Raw genomic sequence first — 21,381 nt, forward strand, 5'->3', positions numbered from 1 at the left:
TTAAGGTTGGAAAAGCCCTCCAAGATCATCTGGCCCAACCATCCCCCTACCACCAATGTCACCCACTAAACCATGTCCCTAAGCACCACGTTCAACCTTTCCTTAAAGGAAAGGTTTTTCCTTAAAAACGTCTCCTAGAAGGGCTGGATATTTTTTGTTGCTGGGTGTTTTTTTGTTCAGGAACAACCTGTGTGAGAGGTGATGCACCTTGCCTGAAGGCAGACCTGACTTCTGGGTGCCAGCAGGTCATGCCCTCCTGCTCTGCTGGCTAAATTGATGCCATAACGCAGCACCCTGTGAGAGTTTAGAGAGCGTGAGACAAGCCCCGAGTGGATGACTCATGGTTTCTGTTCAGCTTTTTTTTTTTTTTTCTGCAAATACCTGTTTTGGGTGGAAACCGAAGGAAGTTCCCCTAGCCCAAAGTTTATCTTGGCTTTTCTGCTTTTCCCTAGATGTCAGCTCTGACGATGTTGCTGAGACGACCACAGTGATCCCAGGAGGAGATAAGCAGATCACCACCGCCGCAACCACCAGCAACGTTCAAGGGACCCTCTCCACGACCAAGCCGAGCACCCAATCTCCCAGCCCCGGGGTGTCGCCCTCCGCAGCTCCAGGGACAGCCTCCACAAGCAAAACGGGAAGCCCAACACCCTCTACCGCTACGATGTCACCCACAACTCCTCCAAAGCCCACCACTACAAGCCATCTGACGAGCTCACCCACCACCCGGCAAACAGCAGCCACAACTGCAGCCAAAGACACCACAGACAAGCAGGGTGGCTCTTTGCTTACCACCACCGTGTTGCTCAGTACTCTTCAGCTCAGCACTTTGACCAGCTCCACGACCACCCCTGTGGCATCCACCAGCACCACCCAGCAGAACACCGCCACTACAGCCACCTCGGGAGCCAAGCCCACGGGAAACCCTGTTCCCACCCAGACGACCAGCCCCCCAGCCACCTCGAGGGGCTCAGTGGCTACTGTCACAACTTCTCCATGCAGAGTGGGTGATGTGAGCTGCACCTCGGGCCCGTTGACCAGCACTGTTGGGAGCACTTCAGACCCACAAGCCAACCTTCCACCCAGCACCAAGAACCACAATGTCTCTTCTCCCCCATCCGTCACCAACCAGTCTGACTCTTCTCCTGCTTCTCCAGTCCACGGGCCGGCCTCTTCTACCCCTTCTGCTGCACCCGTGTCCTCTGCCCCTGGTAAAACATCTCCATCTTCACCAACTGGCACCACAGGCAAGATCTCAGATGTTGCCACCACAACGACTCCTCGCGCAGGTAACAGAAGACTAGAAGCTTGATTTCTTGGGGAAGGAAGCCTTTATGTGGTCTTTTCCTTTGGCTATCCTATACACCTCCTGTCACAGTGGGGTGCCATCGCCTCGTCTCATTTCAGGACTTTCCAGCATAGTTTTTTCCATGACACCTAGACATTTAGGTCCCTGTCGTTAGTGAGGTCAAGTCACTGTAATTCAAGGCACGGATCATCTGAAAGTGCCTACATCTGTTTTCAGGTGGACCAAATCCCAAGCATCACTGACTGCAGTGCCTCAATCTTCAGCAACTGCAAAAAGGAGGCAGCAGCGATGAGTTCAGAGGCAGGGCATTGACAAAACTGATCGATGGCACCCCAAATGCTGAACGAAGAGGGTCCCTAATTGGGCTAACAGCTTAGGGAAGGCTGTCTGGGCAGGCACAGAAAATAAGCTTTAGATGATGACTAAGGAGATTTTGTGGCTCAACTCTGAGTCTACAGCCCCAAAAGACTCTCAGCAGTTAGGTAGGATGGCTGCAGGGTTTTGTCTGCTGACTTCTGCCTGAGTAGCATTAGCAGTGCCCACGTGGTGTTTTGGACCTTGCTGAACACCACTGATATGCTTGCTCTAGACCTCTGGAGCTTTGTTAAGTCATGTTAGTTCACTGCCGAGGCACAGCTCCACCTCCCCTGTGGCATTTTGTTGAAACCTTTCATTATCCTTCTCTGGGGAATATCTAGTCAACCCAGTTTCCCGTTATCTGCAATGCAAAAACCACTCAAAAACCCAACTCCTTCCCTCTCAGCCTCCCAGATCCTTTTTACCAGCATCACTAAATGGGCCAAGGTCTTACTGCAACACCAGCTGCACTGGCTTTCTCCAAGCCGTGTTTCAAGCTAGCAGTTAAGGATAGGTGACATGAGTCTTGAATTGTCAAGAAGGAAGAAGGTTCCATGAACCTTCATAAAGGATTCTGCATAAAGGATAAAGGTTTCTTTCCCCTCATGCTTCACAGGACTATTCTCCAGTAAAGGATGGACTAGGAAATGATTTTGATTCAAATTTGGCTTGAAACAGTGAACATGAAGGGGTTGAGAAATCTTTGCATTCAATAAATAGGTGAGAGAATGAAACAGAAATAAATTTTTTGAAATTAATTCTCCCCTGGAGTCTCCACAAGGTGTCCAAAAGAAAATATCCCTCATCTTTGCTAGGAAAGAGGCAGGAATCTGAAAAGGAAACAGGCTGTAAACAGGATGCTGTGTTCTACTTCTCTTTGTCACCATTTAAGGATCAATTAGGAACCAGGGGATGCAAATCCTTGAAAGGCTCTGTGGAGGCAGGAGGCTGCTGTGCTCCTTGCATTACTCCCATTGCACAAGAAACAGTGGTCGGGGGGTGGCATGCTGACCTCCATTAACTGGAGACCCTGGGTAGCCAGCTCAATCTACCTCTGTTGTAGACTTCTAGATGTTGTAGAAGAAAGAAACCCAGATAAGGTGAAATGAGGGCCATCCCATTTGCCCAGCAATACCTCTTTTATCAGTGATTTCCCAGCTATCAATACACGGCCATCAAAGAGTCTGGTGGCTTTCAGCAGTAGAAAATATCATCAACAATGCGATTTTTGTTTTAAAACAGGAGCAACCCAAAGCTTTTCCATGAGTTGCTAGGAGTAGTGAGGAGCTTCAAGGCAGGGCAAGAGTTGGAAACTCATTTTCAGCCTCTCACAAATGGAGCTATGTCAGCTGTATCCTCTCTGCTGTATATCAGTGTCTGTCTTCTTGGTTTTTTTTTGGTGTATGTTGGGGACCCAGACCGCACAAGCCAAGGACGTGTGCCAGACAAAACCAGAGCTACTGAGCAGAGCCCCACCAGTGCCCAGACATCAGCACCAGCCCAGGGGGACCAGATGATCAGCAGCAGTCCTGACCAACAGCACCCTAATATTTCCTTCAAAAATGAGGTAATGACACCCATGGGAAGGTGGGCACTTCGTGGTGGTGTCCAGAACACGGCTAAAAAGGGGGCTCGCTTTTCCTGAACCAGCTCTGTTGAGTAGGGAGCACAATCCCAAACTCAACTTTTATCCCCAAGTCACATTAATTTGTAGCTGGCATCCCATGTAGGTGTAAAACCTGCAGCCCTTCTCACTGTGTGTGCCTGTGTCAGAGAGATCTGCCTCTGGAAAACACGAGGCAGCAAAATAAGAGTGGATAAACTCTCTCACGCATCACTTTCCAGAGATGGATGGAGGTGAAGGTGACCATACTTCGGGTGCTGACCAAAGAAAATAAGTGAAATTTGGGAAAAAAGGGGAAATGAAATGAACATGGTGAGAGGGCAAAGACTGCAATTCAGTGTAAACCTTGCAGAAAATGGCTTGGGAGGGTCTAAAAATGTAAGCCAGGATAATGAATGAACCCTGGTGCTAATCAGGAGGGAAGAGGATGTTTCTAGATGTTCTTTTGTGGGGTAGAACTTCATCACAGCCCACTGGCATGGATCTTCCTGCTGCCTGAGCCAATTCCCAGTTTGTCCCATACTGCAAATCCTAAGCCAGGTGTGGGAAGTGAATTAGCAAGCATCCCCCAGGCAACCATACGAGTTACCCAGGAGAACTTTTATCACACAGTGGAGGGCTGCTGGGCCTGTCCTGCCCCCAAAAAGCAGATCAGGGCTTTGGTTGGGTTGGCTCATGGTTTGGGGCAGATTGTTGTATCAGTGGTCAATGGTCATTCAACCTATGCCAACAGTTTGACAGTTGCATTTCTTGCGTCTTTCCAGATCGTTTGTAAAGACCAGATCCAAGACACGTGGCCCATCATAAATCTGAAAGAAGCTAAAACCTGTGTAAGTAGCATCCTTTGGGATTTTTCTGTAGGATTAGCTGCTGGGCTGCTGTTAGTGATCAGCTGGCAAGCCGTGGCACTCTGAGCATGTGAGCCTACAAGAGATCACAGTAATTCGCTCAAAATAAGAGGGAAACACTTTTGGAATGTAAAATGGTAAATGCAAATCCAGACTCATCAGTATCACCCAGTGGGGGACATGGCAGGAACAGGAGAAACCCATGAGGACTTCATGTGGAGGGACCCACTCAGCCAGCCTAGGTCTCAGAACAGAGGCAATGGAAAGTTTTAGAGGGTGAAACCATCTTTCCTTAAAGCTAATGGGGAAGCATTGCCTTTGACTTCAGAGAGGCCTGAAGTTCACCCCAAAACTCAAAAAATAAATAAAAAAAAAAATGTGAGGTCGACATCCAGCTACAGAGTGACAAAGAAGCACAGTAGGTGGGAGTCTGTTGTGTTTGATTTTTTTTTTGTGCTCCTTGATGCTAAATCAGCTCATAAATCCCTAAAGTAAGAGCAAAAACCTTTATTGCATTTGTTTCAAACCCTCTGTAGGATGAGTGAGTGGTAAGATGTATTTCCAAGGTAAGGGAAAGTCAAAAACCAACCCAAGAGTGTAGACCAAGACCCCTTTTCCTGGTGGGTACCCAAATTCTTGGTGTTTTTTTCTGAGGGATACCCACCTTCAGAAACATTAGTATGGAAACTATGGGTTTCCTGCAATAGGGAAGATGGAATTTATTAATAATTTATAAATAGGTTGAGTTTTTAGCTTTATGGCCAGGAGCAAGAGCCAATACCACACGGCTGGTGAGATCTTAAACGCTGGTGAGATCCTGACTGCTGTGCATTTGGGGTGTTTTAATGGTTTGGGGGTTATAATGGTCTGGGTTTTGGACCTCAGCACTGCCAGGGCAATGTAAGCACTGGGAAATTGTCACCCCAGGGCTGTTCTCATAGCTGATGCTTCACAGCATCAAGTAGCTGCTCAGGTTCATGAACCTCAGCAGGCCCCAGAGGGACTAGCGCTGACTTCACCGTATGGTGGCAAGATGCAAAGAGCAGTTTTATGAACCATAGTCCTAAAAACACTTGAGATACATACTGAGAGCAGCACAGTGGCTCCTACTGACCACAGCAGCTTTGAAATTCCCTGTGGCTTTTTGGTGGCCCTGCCTGGCAGCCCTGGTGAAGGTTTGTATCATCTCCCTCTAGCACCCGCTGAGCTCCTGGAAGAGGGAAAGCCCCTGTGCTGCCATCTGATGGCCATCACCTTCCTGCTTCTGACACCAGAGGAAGCAATGATTTTTTTGGCCATGTTGCCCTGAATGCTGAGGATGAGGATGTTCATGGCCTGGATGCTACAGCAGGAGAGCCCTTCCTGAAAGCATCCCCTTACCAGCCCCACGCAGTGCCCAAACCCACTGCCATGTCTGCCCTGGGAAAACTTCTCACCAAATTTTTCATGGAATATATAAAAAATATGATATCAGCTTGACCAAATCTAATTTCGGAGCCCAAAGCATCAAGGTGGCCAATGGTGTTTACAGCTTTATTCCTCCTCCTGGGTGCAGTCTCACTGTGTGGAGCTGCTCCCCATCCCATGGCTTAGCTCGAGCTGTGCCACAGGGCTTTGTGGAAATGGGGCTGTAAGTCTGTGAAACGATGGTGCACGGGGATGCACCAGCAAGCTACAGGGTGAGCAGACATCACGGCTTGGCATCATCCATGGTCCTCTCTGGGCATTCACTCCCTGGAGCTGGTGAGCCAGCACATCTCTCCCACTCTTTTCCTTGGATTCCCTTAGGCATGATAGTGATCAGCAGCCTCATTAGTGCTAAATGACAATTGCATCCCGAAATGGCCACAGAAAGGGCGCATCCTCCCGTAGGATCAGTCCACTCCTGCTTTCAGAACACCTCCCAGCCATTAACTTCCCCTTTCGGTAAATTCCCAAAATCACATTAAATGTTATGCCTCCCTAGCTGAGCAACTAGCAGAGAAGTGGCACTATCTGGCTTCCCTGCTTTGTAGGTCCCGTAAACAAGTCTCTAGCCAAAGCTTGACAGCAAAGTGGAAAAAAAAAAAAAAAAAACTTTGCATTTTGCAGCCCGTGGGAAAACAGGAAAGTGTGCGCTATAAGGAGAAGTGTTCCAGAAAGGGCTCGGATCCTGGGCCATGAAACGAGCCAGGATTGGGGCTGCATTGTGCAGAAAGCTCAGCCCCAGCTGGGTGAAGCATGGTGACGGTGATGCAGGGGTTGGGGGACGTGCCCATGTCCCACCTGACAGAGGATGGGGCAATGCGGGCATCCTCCCTGCTGCTGCGTTCTCCTGGAGCATCCTGTGCAGTGTCGGGACCCTGGCAAAAAAGGTTGGGGCTGAGCCTGAGAGCCATGGGTTCTGCACCTCAGTTTCTTAGCTTCAGTGAAGTCAAAAATTCAAAAGAAAATAGTTTATAAACTCTTAAAAAGAAAAAAAAATCTAGTTAGACGTCAGGTACCGTGCAGGTGAGTGAAGGTCCTTTACAGGCTGCTCGGTTCCAGCACCCTTCATTTTGGGGTGATGCTTTTAACTAGTGCTGAGGTCTTTGGTCCAGGTTGCCCCTTCTCCTTCCTTTGATTACAGCAGCATCTTAATGAGTTTCTTAATGAGGTTCGTTAGCTCGATGCTTTGCGTTATATAGGGTGACTTTCCTAAGGTCTAGCTCCTGTATCCTCAGCTGGGTTTTTGGTTGCTGCTTGGGGTGCTCCACCCCAAAACCCATTTGGTGCCACGGGAGGTGAGGATGCCAGGGGTGCCCAAAGTCCCTGTGAGCTCCATCAGGGCCACAACGACCCCACAGCCACCTCCCAGGGCTCCTCCACCACATCCCCAGCTGGGACATGGATATTCCCAGCTCGGAGGATACCAGGGGGGGCACCACCACCTGCTCCAGCCAGCAAAACGCACGGCGAGACCCCCGTACCCCAACCTCTCTGACCTCTCCAGGCTCAGGACAGTCCCGAAAGGACCACAGGACCCTGTGCCGAGCAGGGTCGTGCCCCCCGCTCGCCCCACCCGGCTGTTTGTTGACTCAAGTGCCGTTACCTCACCCGGGGATGTTGGTTTTAGGTCCCCGCCAGTGTGGGAACCGGATCCGCGCCGCTCGGCAGCGCCTCTCAACTCCGGCCAAGGAATGCGAGCGGCTCCGGCGGGGAGAGGGCGCGAGGCCGGGGCACCACCGGGGCATCCCCCTGGTCCCGTTGCTGGGAAAGGGCAAATCCCTCCTGATCAGCACGTTACGGGGTGTAGGCATCGCTGGACAGCCAGCAGCAAAGCTGTTCGGGGCTCATCATCCTTAAAATGCAAGGGTTTATGCTCTCCGCCCACAAAAAAAAAAAAAAAAAGAGTTTTAAAGGTTTTTGCTTCTTCATGGGGTGCCAGGAGGAGGAACAGTGCTGGGAACTGTAAGGGAAACCCCAGAGAAGGCTTTGCAGGGAGGCAGCAGAGAGGCTTTTAAGGCTGCTGCCAAACAAAAAGTGCTGTGCGTGCTCAGGGACCGAGAGCTGCAGGACGTGCAAAGCGTAGGAGCACAGCCCAGCGTCCGAGCAGGCTAAAAACAGCACCCCGAGCCAGCCAAGGCCTCTCTGCCCTCCCCTGCTGCCTCATCCTGCTGCCTGCAGCTTTTTTTCCTGATGCTGCTGGGGATGCAGCCAGGACAGCTCAAAGGGAGAAGCTTTTCCCCTTGTAAATGGAAAGGGAAAAGTTCCCAGTGCCGAGCTCGCCCTCACGCTGCACCCAGGACCAGCCTTCCACCCCACCACGTGCATCCTGGCTCTGCTGCAGCTTCCAGGGCTGCCTCCCAAATATTTTGATAATACGGGGTGAGATTCAGGGCTTTCCTTGACCAAGGGGACGCTGGTGGCCGTCAGCACAAGCAGGACCTGGAGGGTTGCAGAGGGAGGAAGGTTGGAGGTGCTGGAACAGGCGGGAGCTGGGCTCTTCCCAGCCAGGGCAGCTCATTTCCAAAGGGTGTGCGTGGAAGATTTTTGCCTGCAGGATCTGTGCATGCAGAATCTGTGCACGTAGGACCTGGGCATGCAGCTCCCATGCACACAGGACTTGCACATGCAGGATTTGTGCACACAGGTCTGTGCATGGAGCATCTCGGTGCAGGAGCCATGCATGCAGCTCCCGTGGATGCAAGATTGTATCCACAGGATCCGTGCATGCACAGGAGCTCTGCGTGCAGCATCCCTGCAAATCAGACCTTGTGCACGCAGGAGCTGCTCGTGCAGGATTTGTGCACGCTGCTGTGCAGGATCTGAGCACACAGCATCTCTGCAGAGCAATCAGACGTATTTTAGTGATCTCCCAGCTGCTGGAGAGCATCAGGCAGACGCAGAGGGTCTCAGGAGCACCCCAGAGGGGCCAGGGGCTCCGTGCACCCCTCCGCAGTCATCCCTCCAGTCCTACCCAGCCTCACCCCTCCAGCGATGCTCCTGTTTATACAGAAGCCAACCCCTTTTTTAACTGTCTCCAGAACCCCAGGGAATGCCCAGGGGGTAGGAATGCAGCTGGTGGGAGGGATGCAGATGCCCCTGGGGCACCACAGCCCTGTCCTGTTCCCGCTGTGGCCTCAGCTCCCCACCCTGCTTCCCTCGGGGACCTGCTATTCCTGGAACACCAAAAGCTGCAGCTCGCAGATAAGACCAGCGCAGGGCCCCGGTGAGGAACGGCAGCCAAGAGCTCGGCTTTTCCTAAAGAAATGACTTTTGAACTTTTCCTGTTCCCTGGGAGGGCCAGCAGCAGCCGGACACGGAGGAGGAGGAGGAGGAGGGATGGCTCCAGCTGCAACATCCGAAATCGCGGTCCAACGTTGTGCCAGGGGAGGCTTAGATTGGATTTCTTCACGGAGAGGGTGCTGAAGCAGCAGGATGGGCAGGAAATATTTAGGAGATGAGCAGAGGTGGCACCAAGGGACGTGGTTTAGCGATGGGATGTGGTGGGTCGGGGTGGTGGCTGGTGATCTCGAAGGTCCTCTCCATCCCCAGCCGTGCCATGACCCCGCCACTCTGGGGAAGGGGCTTGATGCTGTGGGTCTCTGGGTGCATGGGCGGCGGTGCCAAGCCCCTTTTTGTCCCCACAGACCGACTGGATGGCTGCCAGCAGAAACGAGTCCTTCTTCGAGCTCTTCTGCTCCATAGGGCGGCAGGCGTTCGACGTCCACAGGGACAAGTGCACCGTGACGCTGGCCTCCTCCACGCCCCAGCGCTGGGCCGTGCACGCGGTGGTGCACCGTGAGTGTGGCCCAAAACCCTGCTGTGGGGAGGGTTTGGGGGGGGACACGGGTGTGGGGAGGCAGCTGAAGGCTCAGGGGGTCTACCAGAGCCTGGTCAGGGTCTGCTTTCCTTGGGTTGCCCTTTCTCATGGGCTTGGGAGAGGCACAACAGATGAGTTTTGGTCATCAGTGCAGCCTTGAGCCCACCAGATCCCTCTCCTTGTCCACGGTAAATCAAAGCAGGGACCAGTCTCCAGCAGAAAAACACCTCCCACATCCTCAAAACCCAGTGCCCAGCTCCAATCCTTCCCCCAAAAAACATGGAGGGGATCTTCTTGGCCATGTCTGAGCCCTTGGGGTAAATCCAGCTCTGCCCATGGGTGTTTGCACAGGGGACAGTGGGGACAAGCCACCAGCCCTCCCCATGTGGGCTTTGACCCACCAGGTACAGCCCCCATCCCCAAAACGACACCCGAGGGAGGGAAGCCTGGACCTTTCCCCCATAGCTCCCTTGATGAGACTTCCAGGAGCGATTTGGGTCTTTTTGGCTGGCTTTAGAGGGACCCTCAAGGTCCCTTCATGAGGCTCCTCCCTTAAGCAGGAGGTGGTGGCACAACCCATCCCCTCTCCATCCCCGTGCTCACTTCAGCTTCTGCCTTCCCCCAGGCCTTTTACACCCCGAAGACGTCTTCGAGGAGCTGAAGGAGAAGAGGAACGAGCTCGAGAAGGTAAGCAGCTCCCCAGGCACGGCGTGGGGACATCCCCGAAGGAGGCTGGCACGGGGTGGCCACCCCACTTGGGATCCTGACCCCGTCCTTCCCTCCACAGCTGGGCATCGTCAACGTCACCTACCTCAACCAGGAGATGGAGGAGGAGGTGAAGGACCAGTTCAGCACGCCCCTCATCATCACCATCATCACCCTGGCCTGCTCCCTGCTGCTGGTGGCGGCCATCTACGGCTGCTGCCACCAGCGCTTCTCCCAAAAGAAGAACCAGGTGAGGTGGGAGGAGGGATGGGACGGGCACCCCGAGACAAATCCCTGCCCCAGGGGCACCTCGGAGAGGCAAGGAGCACCCAAGCTGCTCCTCTGCTGGTGCCACTCGAGGGGCTGCCATCCAAAATCTCAATGCAAGGTGCCCAAATGCCACAGGTGCTTTTGGGATGGGGACCAAGGGCAACCACCAGGGCAGCTGAGCAGCGTCCTCAGGTCCAGGCATAATTTTGATGAGGCTTTCTCAACCCAAATCCATCCCCCTCCAAACCCATCCCCTCTTCCCCTTCACCCTCCCACCCCAAAAAGAAACAAAAGATCGATCACGAAAAATAAATATGGCACCAAAGGAGAAGGGAAGCGTGGGGACAGTTTTTTTTTCCAACTGCTTGCTTAGGAAGTCAAAAGCATTTCTCCTTTTTTTTTTTGCATTTGTTTTTTTTTTGGACGCTTTTTCCATTTTTATTTTTTTTAAATTTCGCTCCTGCTGCTTTTCAAAAATGACTTGAAAGTTTTGTTGTGTTGTGTTTTTTGTTTTTTGGTTTTTTTTTTTTGTTTGTTTTTTTTGTTGTTGTTGTTGTTTTGTTTTTCCCTTTTATTTTTCTCCCTTTCCCCCCCTTTTCAAACCCTGCTGTTGTTTCACCTTGGAAATAAGCAGCACATCCACCCTGACCTCCCCGGGTTTGATGATGGACGTGCCATCCTGATCTTTAATGTGAGTTAAATTCAACGCAGGGGTGGGTGCTGCATCTGTAACCCCCCCAGCTCCCCAGCTTTCACCCCCCCCGTGATGGTTGGCAGCTTTTAACAAGACTAAAGCCTACTAAAGCCCAGCTTGGAAGCCCCCTGCCCCTCGCTGTGGGTGCCAACACCACGGTGGGGAGAGAGCACTGCCTGAGCATCCCTCAACCTGGGGGGTTTTTACCAGCATCCCTCAACCTGGGAGGGTTTTACCAGCATCCCTTGACCTGGTGGGGTTTTACCAGCATCCCCCCCAAACCTTGAGGGCTCAGGGTCCCCCCCCTGCTTCCAAGCATCCCCTCCAGCTCCGCCGCCCGCTCCTGCAGTGCCTGCTCGCGCTGAGCCCTCTGGTTTCGCTTCTCCACCCTTTTCCCTTCCCAGCGTTTGTTAGGAGCGATGCAGCAGCTGTACAGCCAGGAGGACACGCACAGAAAACCCTAAAAAAATAAGAGAGGGAACACAGGAGTCTGTAAACACAGCCCCTGTAAATCCCCAGGGGTTGGGATGGGGCTGAAGGAGCCGCCCGTGGTTAATTGGGACTGGGACGAGGTGGGGATGCTGCTGGCAGTGGAGATGAAAGGAAAGCACCCACAGGGCTGGGATTAGCAAGGATCTGAGCACCAGGTGATTCAGTGCCTGATTCATCCCTGAATCAGCCCTTTCTGAGGAGGGGGAGATGATGCCCCAGCCAAAATTGTGCGTGGGCAAAGGGAAGGAGAGGGGGGTTCTCCACCAGGAGCTCTCCAGGACAGGGCACGGGAATTATGCTGATACAAGGAGAGATGGACTGGTGGCATCTGCAAGCTGGGAGATGTCAGGGGGGTGAACAGAGAATAAAAATAAAGGGACAAAGCGGGCAGAAAGGGGAGCTGGGGAGGCAGGAGCAGGGATTCAGGGTTGGGGTGAGCTGAGGATGCTCAGCCTTTGGAGCTGGCCTCCTCCCAAGGTTGTGTGACGTGAGGACACAGCCACGTCACCCCAGCTGCCCTCGGGGAGGTTTTCTGCAGGTCTCTGGCTGCTCTCGCCCCCCCTTCCACCACCGGCAGCCTCTGCCTCCAGCCCCGTGCTCCCCCCTCGCTGCGCCGGCGCTGCCTGCAGCCCCCAGCCCCTGCTGCCCCATGGAGCCTCCCTCCATGAGCAGCAGCCTCGTCGGGCTGGGAGGCTGCAAATACTGCCAGGGGAGGACCCGAGAGGGCACGCAGGGCACGGCCAAGCTCTTCCTCACCTCTTTTTTTTTTTATTTTTATTTTTTCTGGGTTTTCTCTTCCTCGCAGCAGCGCCTGACGGAGGAGCTGCAGACGATGGAGAACGGCTACCACGACAACCCCACGCTGGAGGTGATGGAGACCTGCTCGGAGATGCAGGAGAAGAAGGTGAACCTCAACGGGGAGCTGGGCGACAGCTGGATCGTCCCTCTCGACACCATCATGAAGGAAGACCTGGAGGAAGAGGAGGACACGCATCTATAGGATACGGAACTTGATCCCGCAAGAAACAACCCCCCAGAAACCCCCAGCTCCCCTTAAAAAAAAATAACCACAACCCCCCCATACACACGCACAATTCCAAAACAAGGCAAAATTCCCAGAAAAATCCCTCGTGAGCTCATCACAGCCACCAGGTGGGGTGCAGGATGGCAGGGGGAGGGATGCGAGCAGACAGCTACGTGGTCACCACAGCACCCGCATCGGGACGAGCGGCTCCGTCACCCATGGGTGCTCCTCGGGACCAACCCCACGGGATGGCTTTGCTGCCCTGCTCTCCTCCAAGCAGGGATGCCCGAGGTTTTTTTTCCCAGCAGGGATGCTGCGTTCCCTCCCATCCATCCAAAAGCAGCCTCCAGCTGCCGAGCGACCCCAAAAATAAAAAGAAACACCACGAGGATGGGAAGCGGAGCGCAGCCCCCGACGGCAAACCTGGAAAACAGAGCTCCAAAATTCCTCCAGCCCACGCCGTTTAATCATCACCCTGCCCTCCCCTACACCCTTCCCTTGCAGAACGCCCAGGTATGGAGCAGGAGGAGCCGAACCAGCCCCTTTGCTCCCTTTCCAGCCAGTTCCCATCCCTGCCGAGCTGCTGGATGAAAACGCGCCACGGCAGCGCTTTGGGGCACAAGCAAATGCCCGGGGATGCCAAATCCCACCCTGCCTTCAGCTGCCCCACAACGGGCTCCAGGGCTGGGGCAATTTCTTGTTTCAGACCAGGAGAGGTGACGGGAAGGATGCAGCAGATTTTGCTTTAATGTTAAAGGGAGAGGAAAAGGAATCACTCCTTGATTTCGTCCTTCCAAGGAAGAGTTTCATGAGAACCTGGAGCGGTGCCCGATCACCAGCCCAAGCACACAGTTATGAGTTGGTTTTATTTTGCTGTAAAGGAGCCCAGCCCAGCTCTGCGGCTGGATTTACCTCTGGAAGCATCTGATCACCTGCCAGGAACGCTGCAGCAGCACCACACATCCTCTGCCAGGGCTGGTGGCAACGTGCACGGCAATTTTTGGGGGGTCACGGTGTCCTGCGTGAGCTGCAGAAGAGATAAAAGAGCAGCAGAAGCGCGAACCAGGTGGCTCGGGGGCAGCTTTCCACCCCCCCAGCCCTTGGTGTTTCCTCCCCACGAGGCTGATCAGCTCAATCCACATCCTCAAGCTTCTCCTTTCTTCTTGAGCAAGCGGCCGAAGGAGCAGCGATGCGCAGAGCAGCCTCCAGCTCAGCTCACCAAGCCTCATCCCACAGCCCTCAGTCTCCTCTCAAGGGCTCCTTTCGAAATAAATCTTTAGAGGGGGGCAGAAAGTGGCTGAACTGAGGCATTCCTGGTTTTCCCAGCTCCTCACTGGGTCTGGAGGGATGGGGAGGTTGCAGAGCTTGGGACAGAGCACAGCACCCACGCAGGGTCCTCCTGCCTTGCTCCCATCACGGCCTGGAGGTTTCCTTCGGGTTAACACCACAGGGACCCCTTCCCGTGGCTGTCCCCGAAGCTGGGTAAAGCAGAAGGGATGGCAGATGCCTCGCGTCCTCTGGGCCAGCTCTTCTCCCTTCGCTCCTGCACTGACGGACAGTTGGAAGCGTTCGAGCCTGTTTTTGTATCTGTTTTTGTCTGTAAATAACTCCTGCTGCCCATTAGCGATGTACTCAGCGCACTTCACTTATCATCTGTGCACCGCACTACGGGGAAGTGATTTTGGAGGGGGGAAAAAAAAAAAAATCAGAGAAAAAAAAAAAAAAAGGAGAAAAAAAAAAAAAAAAAAAAGCAAAATGCCAATCTGGGAGGGGACCAAAAACTTGCCACGAAGCAGGAAAACGCCTCCCTGCTGGAGCTGGACAGCCCAGGGCCGGTGCCTCTGCACAGGTGGCAGCGAGCTTGGCTCCTTAACATCCCAACAAGCCTTAACGAACCCTTAACGAAGCTCGCAGCTGCTTCCCGGATCGAGTGCCCAAAATCAACGACCTCGCGGCTCGGTCCTCGGCGGCCAGCAGAAGCCCAGGATCCCCTTCCCGGGGCAGAGATGCCAAAGTGCTTTAAGGAGTCAGGTCCAAAGACTTTCCAAGAGAACCCTACAAAGGCTTGAGGTCAAGCAACCTTAAAATCTTTCAGAGCAGAGACCGGTGGAGATATCGACTGCTCGGCAAGTGCTTATAGTGATTTATATTTGAATAGGAATTGTACATTTATTTATTTTTCCAGACACCATATTTTTAAACCACTAATATTTTATAGTAGATCTTCCTTCCCCTATTTAAAGAACTATTTCCTTGGAAAAAGAAAGAAAAAAAGAAAAAAACAGTAAGTTTTTATGTTGGTAACATTCTTTTTTTTGCAAAAACAAATAAAATAAATCAGGTAGGAAATGCAGCGACGAGCATCTTTGGCCTTAATACTTCCCTTCATAGACCGTAGCCATAATTGTTAGACCAAAAAAAAAAAAAAAAGAAGAAAAAAATAATAATAATCTCCCCAGGCATTTCCTCCCTCCCTGCCCCTCTCCCCTCTTCCCCTGGCTTCTCTCCTCTTCCCCTACCACAGCTTTAAGGTGGGAGCCGCCGTGCGAAGCGATGGGGACTCGTTGCCTCCTGGCGAGCCCTTGGGATGCTCTCGCAAGGAGACGTCTCCACTCGCAGACCCTCCGGGAGGGTGTATATACGTTTAGGATCAGTTTTCTCCCGCTCACGGCGCCGTGGCCCCGCCGAGGAGGACGCTGCCACCGAGCCCCGCACGCCTCCCGCGGCTCTCGCCGTTGCCTCCGGCGGGGACAGGAGTCTGACGTACACTGGAATTTAACCGAGGATTTAACTGGATCGCGGAGATTCTTCTGGCATTTTCCTACAAATATATATATTTTGAGAGCATCATGTATTTCTGTCAATAAAGGTTCGTATGGAACAGGCTGGTTTCTTGGCTGGGGGAACGGCGGGTGCTGGGTGGGGGGCTGGTGCAGGGTTTGGGCTCCAGGACCAGCAGGGCTGCTGCAGTTTTGAGCTCGTTTGGAGACCCAGCGCAGGTTTTGGACGGTCCCACCAGCAGGAAGATGTTAAAACATCGGGATGAGCAGGAGGAAAATCAGCCCAGGCTTTCAGGGATGCCCAGCTTGCATTTCTGCTGTGCCAAAAAAAAAAAAAAAAAAAAAAAAAAAAAAAAGCAGGATAGTGATGAAGACCTGCCCTTAATTAAGGGGAGGAAACCCAAAAGGGAGGGATGCTCAGCTGGTGGGGGTAAGGCAGCCCCATCGCAGCCTGTTGGAGTCCCCAGTGCCTTTAAAAAGTTCCCAGTGCCTTTAAAAGACCCCAGAAGGCCAGCCAGATCTACGCTAAGCACCGCAGTGCCAGCATGTGCATGGTGTGCAACCACCTGAGGTCGAGATGCCTGGGTAGCCAAAGCAGCTACAGCATTCGTGGGTACCTCTGAGCAAGGAGGAAAGGGGGAGATCCCCTATTAGTGCCCCTAATTCTGCATTTTGCCCACCTCACGGCTGGGTCAGGCTGCGAAACCAAGCTGGTGACCCCGTGCCAAGCATCCTCCAAAGGAGGGACAGCCCGCAGCATTTCCATTTGCCTCCAGGTGCCCAAAATAAAACATTTTGGTTATGTTCTAGGTTGGATGGAGCAAGTTTCCAATTATGCAAGGGGGAGAGGAAAAAAAAAAAAAAAAAAAAAAGAATTTAAGTATTAAAAGCCGGTGTTTTGCATCAGCCTCTGTTCCAGCTGCCCGTTCCTCCCTGGTTTCACAGCTCCGGCACCGCTCGTACGAGGTGCTCGCGGCTCCTTTTCCACCCTCGGAAGCAAGTGCTGTTAGAACAGATCTAAGATAAACACCCCTGCTAGCATATACATTTTTATTAAGAAAAATGAACAAAATACATTCTCTCCTTATGTACATTACATACAACGTAACTACAGTAGGTGTTCCTCGCAGCGCTCGTCCACTTGGGTACAGCATGAGGCTCGCACGTCAACCCAGCAAGGACCAAAGGTGACTTAATTACGCCAAGGAAGCAAACGAACAGCCCAGGCTGGACAGAAATAACCCATTTAGCTGGAAGGGGCAGGATGGGGAATCACCATAGCCCAGGAATTAAGTTTGCACCCACCAGGTGCATTTGTTTAACCGAGCTCTTTGCTCTGGCTGAAGGTCTCCCCAGCATCCCATCGCTTCTCGCTGGAAAATACAGCTTTGGTGGTTAGGAACAGCTCCTACTAGCTAGGTTTTTTTGTTTTCCAGCACTACAGCTTCAGAAGTGAAGGTGCTTAGCCTGTCAAAACATCAACGGGAAGGAGAGAGAGGGAGGAAGGCTAAGGAGGAGGAGGAAGCGAGGAAATTCAGCATCCCCTGCTGGTGTCCCTTTCCACTTACCAGGGCAGACAAGAGGGGAAATTAAGTCAAGCCACTGCCTTGCAGCTGAGGAAGCAGAGATTGATAAAAAGACACTTGCCTCTTAAGAGCTGAGATTGGTGTTGTGTTGTTTTGTTTTCTAGGCTTCAAAAAAAGTCACTTTTCAGCCTCAGAGTAAGTTCTTCAGTGTACAGACCCGGTCACACGCTGCAGCACTTTTCTATGCCGTGAAATATGAATTGATTCAATCCCTTGGGCAGCTCGTTACAAAGTCAGGTTATTTAAAGTTTATTTTCTCATCACTGGGGAGAAAAACCTGCCCACTGGTATTTGGGAAGTTGAGAAGACTGCAATCATTGGGGTCACCGTTTTGGTCTGGCCTTCCCACCATCACGTTAATTAAAAATGTAGCTGAAATTCCCATAATCACCCCACAAGAAAGCTGAGAGCATTTTTAGGTTCTAACAAGCTTTTAAGGCCAGGAGACGTGGTCTGATAGTCAATCGTGCTGCACAGCCCCGATATATTTAGGAGTTTGAGCCCAGTTGGCTTCTCCTTCAAATTGCTGCAGAGGGACTTGGGGGGGACAGGGGATGGGGACAGGACCTTAGGAAAGTTTATTCAAGGCTTTTCTCTCTCTGATGCTGGTGGGGCTAAAGCCCAGGGTGAAGCTCCGAGACTAGAAGATGTGGTACAAGACCAGGATCTATTTGAAAGGGAACCAGAGGATCCAAGTCACGTGAAAAAAAACTTGCACAAAATACCAGAGCTGCCCAAGAACCTTCAATTTCTTCCACAAAAGAGAAATCATGCCCTAAACATGCGCTCTCACGAGCTACTACTGCATTATCCAAGTCCACTTCCCTCTCTGTCCTGCTACACGGGGAAATAAAAGACTCCCCAGCTACCTGCTGCTTGTCTACGCCTGTAAAAGATTCAGGATTATGCAAGTGGGAGGTAGAAACCCTACAACAAGGATTGGGGTGAAGCTGGGAGGGCTGGTATCATCACCTTCTCTTTGCTAAGATGCTAAAACAAGAGGGCAGGCTCACCACAGCCCTGCACACCGGCATGGCAAAGGGGACAAAAAATTAGGAGCATGCTGGAGCTCAGCACCCCGTGCTCCCCCTGTGGAGGAGGATCCTTGAATCCTTCAGGAGATGCTGCATCCACTTTAACCACGTACCTTAGGGGAATCTGGAGGCACAAACTGTTTGGGTTGCAGTGAATAATCACGTGGGGGGAAAAAGAGTGAATAGGGGAACACCCAGAGGGGACCACGCTTTGCCCGTTATGCTGGACAGCAAACACAAGAGTGAGATTTTCCTTTAAATCAGCAGCAAAACCCAAAAGCTAACCGGGTAGAGCCAGTCTTAGAGCAAACAGCTGGAGGCCAAGACAACACAACCCTTCGCCTCCACCAAGTATAAATTCAGATTTCAAGGTGCTGGAGTGAAATGCTGACAGCTGCTGCAAGTCCGTGGCTATATTGGGAAGGAAAGCGCTGAATTTGGGTCACAGCAAGCATTCAGAGCCCATCACACCAACAAATTGAGTGCAGGTATGTGAAAGCAAAAGGGGACAGCAGCAATATGCTGCCTTCATGAACCGATGCTGCCCTGCAGACCTCCAGTCCCAAGCCATACAGCTGGCATTACATACAGCCCCATGACCACTATTCCCCTTGTCAGAGGTTTCCGTATATAACCAAGGCATTCATAAATAACCCCAAAACTCCATCCAGCTCTCTGAGCTCTGCCAGAACACCAAAAGATGCTCGCCTCCTGGCATCAACCGTGACATTTTCTGGTGCAACCCTTTCAAATGGCAACAAACACGTCGTTAACTGGCTCCACAGCCACTCTGAAACTGGGTTTAGATGCTTTACCTACAGATAAAAGCACGTGGAGTCAGTTTATCTAAGCACTGAGCCACGTACTATCGTACCAGTCCCAGTACAGTACTCTACTCATTCCACTCTGACATCTCACTACAATAAAAGTTTTCAGTAAATCAGGGGTTTTGCCCAGAAGTCATGACCACAACTTGAGTTTCTAGCATGTTTTCCACATCACAATACGATCAGGGCTACCATCCCCAGAGGCATTTAAATACACTAACAAGCTTCCAAAAGTACATTGATATTTTAACAATATTTACACTTATGTACTACTAAATTTTCCTAAGAGCAAGTCACATCGCTGTTGTTCTTAAACTCTCACAAAAATAAGACATCTCCAAGCTGTCACGTACACTTACTAGGATGGCCAAGCTCAGTTTTTGTCATTGCTAATTTTTCCTTATCACAGCAGCAAGAATTTATTTCAAAGTGGGCCCACCTCTGTTTGCGACAGCTCCAGCTACAAAACAGCACGAGCACTGCCAGAGACGTACAGGAATTAGTTTTACCGTCAGGGCATCTCTTGACAACAGCCAAATATTCTTCAACCCCAAGACAATCCTCACGAATAAACTAAAATTCAAAGCATACACCAGGACTCAAGGTTTCACGAGACGTCTTCCCACTTCTAAATACAAAGGTACCGAATGGAAACGTATCTGGGAACGTAGATATAACATTTTTTGCCATTTTTCCTAAAAGCATCACAGCATTACATCAACAGAATTACTGCACGAATGGAGATGTAGGAGCACCAAACCCAAGGCTGCTCAGAGCTAATCCACACTAAAAGTTTAACTCAAGGAGCTCTATGAAGTCTGTCCTTCTCCATCCTGAAAGGCACAGCGTTACAGGCACCTGCCACCTCCCTGCCTTCAAAACAAGTGGCATTAATGCTTTTCTTAGAGGAAGAGCCAGCGGAGACAAGCGTTCCCCGGTGCAAGCTTCCACAGCAGGGCGAGATGGGCGCAGAGCGCTGCAACAAAGAAAACTCCCTTCTAAAAATGTGCAGGCATCAGGAAAACAATTCAGAAAGCAGCTGTTCCACAAAGCCCTGCGGAAAACACTCATGCAGAGTAATTACCCTGCTGTGGAAGGAGCCTGTTCTGGAAGAAGCAGCTAACGGAGACCCTGGCACTTGTGGCTGCTTATTAAGGAGAAACAGAGATAAAGCTATCACCACCCCTTGCCACTAGCCCCACGCCTCCGAAATTCCCTGCACGGCTGCAGGTAAGGTGGGTGTGAGGCATTTACTAACAGACTCCTCCGTCATTAATTTTTCAGGCTGGGTTGTTCTAGTTAGTGAGCAAAAAAAGAAAAAGAAATCAGCAATCTAATTTAGGCTCCTCACTGCAACCTTATTTCAGTACACACTCGATGCAGGTAAGCTGCAGTAAGTTCTTTAGGCAAGTTCCCCTATTTCAGTCTAGTTGCTACAGCACAAGGCACAAATACCCTCGAGAGAAAAACCTTTTAAATTGGGACTTCACAGCTCGGTTGGCCAAACCCTGCCCTTATTTTGAAAAGGGCAGAAAGTCCAAGCTCGGTCCTTGAGCTAGCACGTGCCTGTGTGCGCCCAGGGCAATCCTGGGCAAACAGAATCAGACCCCGATGATTATTTACGTGGCTGGGTATCACTGCCTAAATACGCCTCCGGAATGCTGCCTGGAGAAAGGGCAAACTGGACTTGTCCAGGACAAAATTTCTCCTTCCTCATTATGCTCAGAAAAAAAAAAAAAAAAAAGGAAGAATAATTACATTACGAACATTGCATTTGAAACAGCAACTCATGTTATGATAGAAGCATTCACTCCTGCAAGTCACTGTGGAAGAACCCTGAAGGACTTCTGCCTTGAGACGACCATGAGGAGCTGTATAAATATTAAGAAACTCATTTTTTTCCCTAATTAAAGTGGCCAAAATCAAACCCGACGGGCTTTATTTCTCAAGGACAACATCACTTCACAGGTACAGAAGTGAAGAATAAAGAATTCTTCCCGTAAAGAATACTTAAGTGTTTTCCAAAGAGCTGATCCACAAAATAATAAATTAATATATTAATTTAAACTACTGTAATGCGAAATTATGCAGTGTTAAATCTATAGACAACGTCACCTCTTTATATAAGCTAAAGGCAAGCAGTGTGCTTGTCTTTATGCTAAGCAGCAGCCCCTGCTACAGTGCACTGTGCTGGGAAACATTTTCAGGCGTCTCTTTTCAGATCGAGGAGATTTCTGTTCTGTTTTTACTTCAGCATTTCCCTAATGGTCACATCTAACACTTTCCTGAATCACCACCAAGATCTGCGTGTATTTAAAGTCGAACTCTCTGTTCCTGCTCGTTAATAACTGGCTTATTTTGAAAGGAAATTTACACTTCCCTGCTCAGAATTTTTTTAATTGGTTTTAAAATCAGGTAGTGCAGCATATAGCAATGCAACGAAATAATTCAATTTAAGGACAGGGAACCAGGAAATACCCTTGGCAAAGCCACAAGCAGCCTTCGCTTGGGATTAACTTCCCCGGCCACAGGGTGCCTCTGCTGCTC

General features: G+C 51.2%; 1 protein-coding gene across 5 annotated transcripts; it reads left to right on the forward strand.

The window, feature by feature from the left end:
• The first annotated feature begins 457 nt into the window (after nt 1-457).
• Nucleotides 458-12,647, forward strand: PODXL (podocalyxin like). 5 transcript variants are annotated; one of them, XM_032207674.1, is made up of 8 exons: nt 458-1,289; nt 3,085-3,233; nt 4,055-4,120; nt 9,250-9,400; nt 10,048-10,109; nt 10,210-10,377; nt 11,029-11,088; nt 12,389-12,647. In XM_032207674.1, exons 1-8 carry the CDS (start codon nt 665-667, stop codon nt 12,581-12,583), a joined length of 1,476 nt encoding a protein of 491 aa, XP_032063565.1. In that variant the 5' UTR covers nt 458-664; the 3' UTR covers nt 12,584-12,647. The 5 variants fall into 5 exon arrangements, with proteins under 5 accessions (XP_032063565.1, XP_032063567.1, XP_032063566.1 ...); XM_032207676.1 differs by having other exon boundaries at nt 12,392-12,647; XM_032207675.1 differs by having other exon boundaries at nt 11,032-11,088.
• The last annotated feature ends 8,734 nt before the right edge of the window (nt 12,648-21,381 follow it).

The sequence above is a fragment of the Aythya fuligula genome, chromosome 1 (genome assembly GCF_009819795.1).
Source record: "Aythya fuligula isolate bAytFul2 chromosome 1, bAytFul2.pri, whole genome shotgun sequence".
In the NCBI taxonomy this organism is placed as follows: domain Eukaryota; kingdom Metazoa; phylum Chordata; class Aves; order Anseriformes; family Anatidae; genus Aythya; species Aythya fuligula.